Source organism: Gymnoscopelus braueri, assembly GCF_963280865.1.
Source record: "Gymnoscopelus braueri genome assembly, chromosome: 19".
Lineage (NCBI taxonomy): Eukaryota > Metazoa > Chordata > Actinopteri > Myctophiformes > Myctophidae > Gymnoscopelus > Gymnoscopelus braueri.
In genome coordinates, this window is record NC_137621.1 from 26,922,080 (window position 1) to 26,932,809 (window position 10,730).

Consider the following 10,730-nt stretch of genomic DNA (forward strand, 5'->3'; position numbering starts at 1 on the left):
ACAGCAGGATAAACGTTTTATAGTTAAAATTAAAAATTCTCATTCAGAAACAAATATGGAGATAAGAATGAATATAAAAATCTTATAGATGTTAATAACACACATATTAACAGATTCCTACAACATCAAATATAACATAGCCTACTCTTTTGAACTGAGGTACAATAGTTGATAGCCTATAAACGAAGACTCGCTGTAAAATCACTGTAAATTTAAATCTGAGAGTGTACAAATGTAACCCCACACACACCCCCCCCCCCCCACACACACACACACACACACACACACACACACACACACACACACACACACACACACACACACACACACACACACACACACACACACACGAACACACACACACACACACACACACACACACACACACACACACACACACACACACACACACACACACACACACACACACACACACACACACACACACACACAGTACAAGCACATTTCTTCTAATGGGTTTTTAGTCTGAACACCTTGGAGAGAGATGCTTTGGCACTTGAGTAAATCAAGTAAGATTCCCCTTCAGAGGTGAAAAACTCCCAGTCGCTACATCCAATAGTTGGGAGCCAGTGAACAGGAACAAATCCTTCGTATCCCTGCCACCTGACAATAGAAGAGAGATGGTTGCCATAAATCAAAGCTTTTACCTTGATACCCTAAATAGATTATTGGTCTGTTCCTGTTGGGCTCTCTTATGACATGAGTACTTATATGTTTTCATGAGTCTGGTCTCCAGAATGAAAATAAATCCACTAAAATGTGGTGGTGGGCTAAAAAGCCATAAGAGCTCCTGGCCTAAAAATCCCAAGTCTATGCAACATTGCCCCAATGTACCGTACATTTACACAACCATAAAGGCTTTCAGTCTACTGTTTCATATTAGGGATAGTTATTTGATGTTATGTGTATGAGATCAGTACCTGTACAGAATGCTGTTTAAAGAGTAGGATTCTCCATCAAAGGAATTGGCAACAACCAGGAAATGCTCCTCCTCCAGGCTGAAGAATTCCCAGTCCACTGCACTAGATCGATAGAGATGAGATGAGTGTAGGAAGACATATAAATGATATGCTGTAACTACTACAGTATATACTGAAGATATAGTATAGTTACTATACATAAAGTATTCTCCCAGGATGTATAACATACACGTTACTGCCATTGTGTGTGTGTGTGTGTGTGTGTGTGTGTGTGTGTGTGTGTGTGTGTGTGTGTGTGTGTGTGTGTGTGTGTGTGTGTGTGTGTGTGTGTGTGTGTGTGTGTGTGTGTGTGTGTGTGTGTGTGTGTGTGTGTGTGTGTGAGGGAGGGAGAGAGAGAGAGAGAGAGAGAGAGAGAGAGAGAGAGAGAGAGAGAGAGAGAGAGAGAGAGAGAGAGAGAGAGAGAGAGAGAGAATAGTGTGTGTACACCTGGATTATATGGCTGGTGAAATTGTACCTGTAGGTGACAATGTCCTGGAAGCGGACAAACATCTGTCCATTCATATCCAGCTCATAGATGGTAGAGTTGATGGCATATCGACTCGACCCATTACCATGGAGTCTGTCTCCATTGGCGACGACCAAGAAGACTCTGTTGCCAATTTTGAACATCTCCCAGTCCGTGGCACAGAATGTCTACGTGAAGAGAGAGAAAAAAAATTAAAAATATATATATATATACTGTGTACACACACACACCGTGCACACACACACACACACACACACACACACACACACACACACACACACACACACACACACACACACACACCGTATAATGTGTGTGTGTGTGTGTGTGTGTGTGTGTGTGTGTGTGTGTGTGTGTGTGTGTGTGTGTGTGTGTGTGTGTGTGTGTGTGTGTGTGTGTGTGTGTGTGTGTGTGTGTGTGTGTGTGTGTGTGTGTGTGTGTGTGTGTGTAATGTACTGTACTGTATATAGAGGTGTGGTAGTATGAACCGTGTATGACATGCTTAAATGTGCAGCTGGAAGGGGGGACATGAGACATTCACGGCATAGAAAGTGCAAAATGAGTTAAACTGTCAGACTTCTGCATTTTCAGAAGGTTCACTTTTTAATGATTTCAGATGATTCATAGTCTTATCGCCTCAAGGTGTTCATGCAAGTCTCATATCCAACTATGGAGTTCCCCTAAATGTGGCTTTTCATGTGTCTATCAATGTGTCAGCACACTCACCTCAAATGTGGCTACAGTCAAATGTGTGATTCACTATCAGTTACATGTCAAAGCTATATCTCTCAACCAAATAAAAGCTCAACCACATGCTCTATTTTTGGACTGTCTGAAATCCATTGTCGCACCCCCTTCCTCTGCCTTTTTTCTTCGTCTGTCCCTCTCTCGCTTTCTCTCTCTCTATCTCTCACACACACACACACACACACACACACACACACACACACACACACACACACACACACACACACACACACACACACACACACACACACACACACACACACACACACACACACACACACACACACACACACACACACACACTTTTATCTATCCCCATCTTTTATTCCCTTCCTTCTTCTTGCACAGACAAGCTAGTTGTTCATACTCATCTCTAAGATAAGGATCTTATCAAAGGAAACTGAAGCTCTTGAACACATCAATGGAATGCAAATGATCCAGCAGAACGCAACATTATGGATTAACATTACATCCCACACATACTTCTAAATCATCTATTATTGTCTATGAATCACTGCTAGCTATTATTAAGACTCACAACAATCATTTGAAACTTTTGACCTTTTTACTCACCCAAATCGACCCCTACAATTTGGTACTCTATCCTATAAGCATAATCAATCACTATGTTTATATTTTCTGCCCACCACACACCTTAATTGTCTGAAACACTTGGAAGCTTCCATTGACCCACACATAGATGACAGAGTCTACATGAGTGGTCACTCCATCAAAGGCATTCGCAACCACCATGAAATGGTATGGTCCAACAGTGAAGAATTCCCAGTCATATGCCCCTGAGGTCTGCAGCATCTGATGAACCTCGAAATACCTTGTTCCTCTGTTCCACTTATACACCACGCTGTCTATGGTGTGATTATTGTCACCTGAAGGACCAATTATGGAATAGAGAGTAAAGAACAAGACAGATATGACATGTAAAAACTTCAGTGAAGTAATTTAGGAATTTGGGAATTCAATAGTTGTTTGATCATTAATGAATAATTTGCACAAGAGATAGAGAAATATAACTGTGTTTTTGCCTTGTCTGTGATTGGCCACAGCGAGGTAGGCATGTCCGTTGATGTCAAAGGCTTCCCAGTCCCGTGCACAGTGGGTCTGCAAGTTTTGATATCGCACAAAATGTTTTCTCCTCTTGCTCCACTTGTAAATCACAGAGAACTCCGTGTCACCTTCCTTCTCTGATCCTCCTCCAGAGTTAGATACCACTAGAAACATCTAGAATAGAATATAGAATATGTACAATATTATGTATACCTTGTCTTTTAAATGAGGACCACACTGGAAATAAGTTTCTGAAACGTTATTGTGTTATCCTTGATTTATTTTTAATTCATGCATGACTGTTGGCTCTGCATTTATTATGAGTAAAATGACAATTATTAAATAAGTGTGTACGTTGGACAGTTTCTATTTTAAGAAAAAAAAGTAGGACATTCGTGGACAGGATCTCAAGGTTCAGTCATGGAGGAGAGGGTCTACAGCTCGGTGAGCTGATTGCATCACTGCTTTTTGCAGATTATGTGGTCCTGATGGCATCATCGGTCTGTGACCTCCAGCTCTCACTTCGCATACGAGAGTGAAGAGGCTGGGATGAGGATCAGCATCTCTAAATCTGCGGCCATGGTTCTCAGCAGGAAACCGGTTGATTGCCAACTCCAGGTAAGGAATGAGGCCGTATCACAAGTGAAGGAGCTCAAGTAACTCTGGGTCTTGAAAAGAGACCCTATAGCCACAAGTCATGGGGCAGACCAAGGACCAGATGGGGGGGATTATATCTCCACACTAGCCTTGGAATGCCTCGGGATCCCCCATTTAGAAGTAGCTAATGTGGAAGTCTGGGATTCTCTGCTGGAAATGTTGCCTCCATGACCTGACTCTGGATAAGCCAATGAAGATGGATGGAAAAGTAGGTGTGTCGTGTGCTGCTAAGTATTGTGTATCTATTACTGATGAACCGTATTTTTGCAGCTATTGTGGCATTATGTTTACAGCGTCTTTAGCAACAAACAAACAAAAAAGTATCACTTTTGATATCAATAAAGTAAACTTGAATTTGAATTCTGAATATAGGTTGAAACTTTCCTTTCTTCGTACTCTCATATAAAAATGAATGGAGGAGAGTGCAGATAGACAGGAAACCAAGGGCAGAGAGAGAGAGGTTACATTCAAGATATGACAGGAGTGGGATTCAACTCTCAAGGAGCATTATGCTTGGTGCATTAACTGGCTGTGCCACCAGGCACCCAAAGCATCATGCCACTTTCACTCTATTCCATTTCTGTCTTACCACCAATTTCTTTCATACCTTCTTGCCCATGCGGAAGTGTCTCCAAGCCAGTGCTCCATAGGTGCTGATATTCTGGTACAGCTGGAAGCCTGTGTGGCTCCATACATAGATGGCAGAGCCAGAGTCCGGGGAACGGTGAGCCATGGCAGCCATCAGACCCATACCAGGTACCTGGAACACCTGAAACATGGGAACAAGCTTGTGATGGTTCTTATAATTCATAAGCTTGTACATGACACATAATATTGTGACCTGTAAGTACATTTCTATTGGGACTTGAATATAGGCACCCATTTTGATATGAACAATATAATCAACAGGATGATAATACTAATTTAGTACGCAATCTGTCTACTACGGCTAATTAGGATCTGTTGAAAATAGAACATATTGTCGCTGTCGGATGGAAACCTTGTGCAGTATGTCCAAAACCATTACATTTCAGGAAATGGATAGAAGAACCTGTGCTCCAATGGATTCAATGTAGTTAATAGCCTATATAATTTAGTCACAAGCTCCTGTTTATACATTTCATTGGTTAAATATTTATAAAATCCACAGACAGATTTTCAACCTGGTGTCCATATTTTTGGGGCTGTTATGATACGCAAATATTTTCAATATCTTTCAAAAATCTTCAAAAAAAGCGGATCTACAAGCTCACAATACATCACATTGATGTGAGCTTGTAGATCATATTTATTTTTATTTTCTTTGCACAACACTGTCATATGACAAAGTATAGGATAGGGCACACATTTATGGAAAATGTCGAAAAAGTTGAAATATGGAGGTACAAGGTTTCTGCCTGACAGCAACTGCATACAAAGCATAGGTGCTAATTTTCAGTACAAGGGGATTGAAAATTTGCACCCCACGGCAGGTTGTATCCCCATCATAGTTTTTAATTCCCTTTCAATGATGAAATAGGCATCCTAATAAATGCTTTTTAACTTTTCACCGGAAGAGTGACTTGTTTTTTTCCCTTTGTTGCACGTTTTGAGTCCCCAACCAAAGAGTGCCTTCATAATATTTGTGGGGGCTTCTGAGCACTCGAGATGCTTTCTTTTTTCTGAGGATAATAGCTCTGGATAAGAACATCTGCTAAATACCTAAAATAAAATGTAGACCCGGACGGCTGGCGTGTCACTCCCCATTTCTCTCTCCCCATTTCCTGTCAGTCTACTGTATACTATCAATAAAGGCAGAAAAGCCCCAAAAAAGAAAATTGTAATTTGATACCTCAACATCATTCGTCTCTGAACTGGTGGTGAGGACCTGATGCTCCAAGACATAGTCCAGCCGCTTATGTTCTTATTGGGGAGATTGAGTATGGAAGTAAGAATATTGTAATGTTAGACAAGATAATATTTAATGATAATTTGCTGCTAAATCTTTTAGCAAACTATGGAGAAGTTATGTTATCAATCTTTACTGCTCCAACAAAACGTGACATTTGAGGAAGAACATTCCCTTGCGCTCCTGCCCAGCGGCATCATTGCCCTGTTGCTCATACATAAACTTTGCAGGCAAACATTTGTCATTTTAAATAGATATTTGTGGATGAGTGGGTGGTTGGTTCAATTTGGTTCTCACCTTCCAGCATAGGGATCCAGGATGTACCATCACATAGGTAAAGACCTTTTCTGACAGGGTTGAACCACAACTTGCCTTGTAGTGTCTCTGTGCACGAACGATCCAACCCCACTGATATTTGGACTTCAGCCTCTGACATCATGATTGATAGATAGATAGATTAGATAGATAGATAGATAGATAGATAGATAGATAGATAGATAGATAGATAGATAGATAGATAGATAGATAGATAGATAGATAGATAGATAGATAGATAGATAGATAGATAGACAGACAGACAGACAGACAGACAGACAGACAGACAGACAGACAGACAGACAGACAGACAGACAGACAGACAGACAGACAGACAGACAGACAGACAGACAGACAGACAGACAGACAGACAGACAGACAGACAGACAGACAGACAGACAGACAGACAGACAGACAGACAGACAGACAGACAGACAGACAGACAGACAGACAGACAGACAGACAGACAGACAGACAGACGTATGCAGGCATAAAGTCAAGTAGACAGATAGAAAGAAAAATACATGGACACAGACGGGCAGAGACATGACCTGAATTTCTCATGTTTCTTTGGATTGAATTGTACGTCTTTAAAATTAAGTGTAAGTTCAGGTTACCGTATGAAGGCAGGTTGACGCCAGCTTCCTTCTCATTGACAGGGAGGTCTGAGAGAAGTGGTGGTACTGACAACTCCGCCAGCCTGGGATTGGAAGACGGGCAGACATGAGGGGTGGCATCACAACCTGGCACCAGCACCAACTGCCGAATTAGACCCTGTATAGTGATGCAATAGATATTGATGGACATGTTATCTATTTAGAATGAAAGACATCAGTTATACAAGCTGTTTAACAACTGTTCTACGTTAACATGTATTCTTCTGACGTACAGTATTCGACAGACACTGCAGATTCTACAAACTGTGTGTGTGTGTGTGTGTGTGTGTGTGTGTGTGTGTGTGTGTGTGTGTGTGTGTGTGTGTGTGTGTGTGTGTGTGTGTGTGTGTGTGTGTGTGTGTGTGTGTGTGTGTGTGTGTGTGTGTGTGTGTGTGTGTGTGTGTGTGTGTGTGTGTGTGTGCATTCTTACTGAAAAAAGGCCTTTCCATCTCCCGCGGCTGCCAATGTGGAACCTTGCTCCCTGAATGCTCAGGTCAGAGGGGAAAGTCCTAGAAGGAGCCCTGTCCACCAAACGTATCATTAGGCTCCTTTAAAATGGTTTAAGTGAGTGCCTGCTCTTTCAAATCAGTCAATAGTCTCAGTAATGACTATGTGGTGGAAGCTATAGTCTATAGCTTCCAAGTTCCACCCCTGTTCTGTTTGTACATATGAGAGGCTAAGAAGAGTGTTATTACAGTATATTGATTACATGGTGCAAGGGCAATACCTGCTTCCAAAAGCCAAAGGGTGTTTCTACCATACCACCAACACCATCTATCAAATACTGTCAAGCCAAAATTACGAGCCTATAGGCTATAAGCAGATTTGGATCTGTGCCACCACCCTGTGATGAAAGATCCACTAACCCTAACGGCAGGTTGAAGATGGTACTAAGATAGTATGTGAACGAAAGAGGTATGAAACAGAGGCACACGAAAAGCCAGGAGAAATCAATACCGAAAGACAACATGGAAGGAGGGAGGTATGTTAAAACAGGACAAGGTTAGATAAACAGCAGTAAGAGGTGGTAAGGGATATCAAGGAACTCACATTTCCAGCGGTGAGTTGCAGTCCACTGTGAGCCTGGCATGGCTGTCCTCAATGGCGAGGACCAGCGTGTGCCAGTGGTTATCGGCCAATCGCAGGCCTCGAAATACCCAGCGCTCTATGACCCCTGTGTGATCTTTAAAGAGAATGTGCAAGCGGTTTTTCGAGAACCTCAGCCCCAGGATGAGCCGTCCCCTATCCTTATCCTTCTCTCCCTGCCCTGCATCCTTGCTCTCTCCATTCCAGTCTCCTTCATTTTTTGACTCCTTCTCTTTGTTCCTGTTCCATTGCTCTCCTTGATCTTTCTGCTCCGCAGTTCTGCTCTCCTCTGCTTTTTGTTCCACCACAGAAAAGATGTATTCGTTTCTCTGCGAGACACAAGACATTAGACGATAGGACAATAGAGGCCTTAAAACCATCGGAATAACTGAAAGGTTTGATGCAATTTATCCTTACATTGGACGCAATGCGAGTGATCTTCAGGGTCACTACAATAGAGAACTCTTGGGGGAAGACATCACAGTTGACCAGGAGTTGAGAGGAGGGGAAGCTCAGGAAAGTGTGAGGGCGAGAGAAATGTACCCCCCTCACCCCTCCGACCTGCATCACGTGCACCCCTGGCACAGGTTTGGTGGTGTCCCTCGGGAGGACATGGGACAAAAGATCCAGTGGGAGAAGATCTGGAAGGCCATTAATCAAGAGAAGAGAAGACAGGACAGGAGAAGTAATGGTCAGAAAGATGGAAGTTTTATTTTACAACTCAATCCACACATTCCACAGTACATAGATACATCCACACAGTAATACAGTACATGGAAATTGCAACTGCAATTAATAAAGTAAATAACCAAGTAAATAACCAAGTTAGAATAGTCTCATCCTTTAGTGCCGGACTGTCCTGGTATGTGAGCAATAGCCCTGGGTGGTGGCGGGGCTGCAATAAGGAGTTGATTGGGGTTATTAAGGAGGCCCACTTTTTGTAACAAGTAAGCAATAGTGTAGATTCAGAAACTCTTAGACAGATGAAAAGTGATCATCAGACGCTTCTTATCCTGTTGGTGTTATTTGCAATAGATGCTTTTTGTTGAATTCTACAGTATGTCTGGTAGGCTGATGTACATTTGAACGACTTGCACATATAGTACACCTGCATACACCCACGGCACACATACAGTAGTATAATGTAAACACACTCGTGTAATTGACGTTATCCAAAGGAATGTTACCCCTAGGGCTTTCCAAGGTTCTAAGATGAAACCATAAACCATTCATTATACAATCATTAACCCGACATGAGCAACCTTAAAATGAGCACAACTACTGAAATGACAGGATGAGGTTTGGTGGATAATAATAAGTGTGTGTGTGTGTGTGTGTGTGTGTGTGTGTGTGTGTGTGTGTGTGTGTGTGTGTGTGTGTGTGTGTGTGTGTGTGTGTGTGTGTGTGTGTGTGTGTGTGTGTGTGTGTGTGTGTGTGTGTGTGTGGTGTGCGTGTTTGCGTCTGTGCGTCTGTGCGTGTGTGCGTGTGTATAAGAGAGACAGACAGAGAGACAGACAGAGAGACAGACAGACAGACAGACAGACAGACAGACAGACAGACAGACAGACAGACAGACAGACAGACAGACAGACAGACAGACAGACAGACAGACAGACAGACAGACAGACAGACAGACAGACAGACAGACAGACAGACAGACACACAGACAGACAGACAGACAGACAGACAGACAGACAGACAGACAGACAGACAGACAGACAGACAGACAGACAGACACACAGACAGACAGACAGACAGACAGACAGACAGACAGACAGACAGACAGACAGACAGACAGACAGACAGACAGACAGACAGACAGACAGACAGACAGACAGACAGACAGACAGACAGACAGACAGACAAAGAGAGCGAGCAACTGGGATAGAATAGAATACACAGCAATTCTTTTAATTTATCCATTTGTATACTGTAACTCTGAGAGTGTACAAATGTAACCAAATCCATTTGGTACGGTTACATTTGTACACTCTAACGCTCAGGATTTCACAGTGTAATAATAGAGTTATACCTGTACAGTGTCTCCATGTTTCTCTGGCCGTGTCTGTGAGCCTTGACCCCAGGAAAAGAAGCAGCACCAACGTCACCGATGACATCACAGCCAATCACAAACTGCCTTTTTGATGCAGATGCCAACTAGCCAGCCCTCATGCCTCCATATCAAAGTGATCTCCCTGTTTCTGTCAATCACACACTTTCTCTCTCTCTCTGAGTCTTTAGGAAAGGTACACAGTAGAGGTATCCTTGAACCGGAGTATGCCCATAAGTAGCCTCCGATTCGCCAAAGTCCAGAAAATAAACTCCAGACAAGTAACTCACCAAGGTGTCAAACTTCAAACTTGAATTATTTTTCGCCTACTGCAGACAGATACTCAGATAGCGGTCAAGGCAGACAGGCAAAGTCCCAGATCAACTGTGCTTAGAGAGGAATCCATTTGTCTGTGTGAAGAATCCCCCGTACACACACACCCCTTTTAAATACCGGAGCCATGCAAATCACTGAAGTGGCCTGTCAATCATCCCTCCCACACCAGTCCTGCCAGAGGGGATGTAGAGCAGCTCTACGGTGTGTGTGTGTGTGTGCGTGTGTGTGTGTGTGTGTGCGTGCGTGCGTGCGTGCGTGTGTGTGTGTGTGTATTTCTGTTTTGTGGATGTTTTATAGCATTATAGACAAAGAAATACACAGATCCAACACTGACACACATTTAGGTATGTCACTTCTTACCCAAAGAATTATGGGACTTGAACCCATACAATATCAAACTGGATTGTCTTTTCCCAATTGAGTAATTCTGCCAATTTTACATGAGCAATGCACTACATAGTCC

At 42.7% G+C, this 10,730-nt stretch overlaps 1 protein-coding gene across 1 annotated transcript; it reads right to left on the reverse strand.

Moving 5' to 3' along the window:
- Positions 1-470: 470 nt before the first annotated feature.
- LOC308074203 (thrombospondin-type laminin G domain and EAR repeat-containing protein-like) lies at positions 471-10,327 on the reverse strand (the record flags this gene model as incomplete). Its single annotated transcript, XM_080413546.1, has 13 exons — positions 9,914-10,327; positions 8,299-8,522; positions 7,846-8,210; positions 7,226-7,316; positions 6,757-6,913; positions 6,122-6,253; positions 5,768-5,838; positions 4,544-4,705; positions 3,258-3,453; positions 2,869-3,101; positions 1,456-1,634; positions 942-1,043; positions 471-624 (listed from the first exon to the last, which is right to left on the reverse strand). The coding sequence occupies exons 1-13, from the start codon at positions 9,996-9,998 to the stop codon at positions 471-473; spliced, it is 2,151 nt and encodes a 716-aa protein (XP_080269672.1). The 5' UTR covers positions 9,999-10,327.
- Between the last annotated feature and the right edge of the window lie 403 nt (positions 10,328-10,730).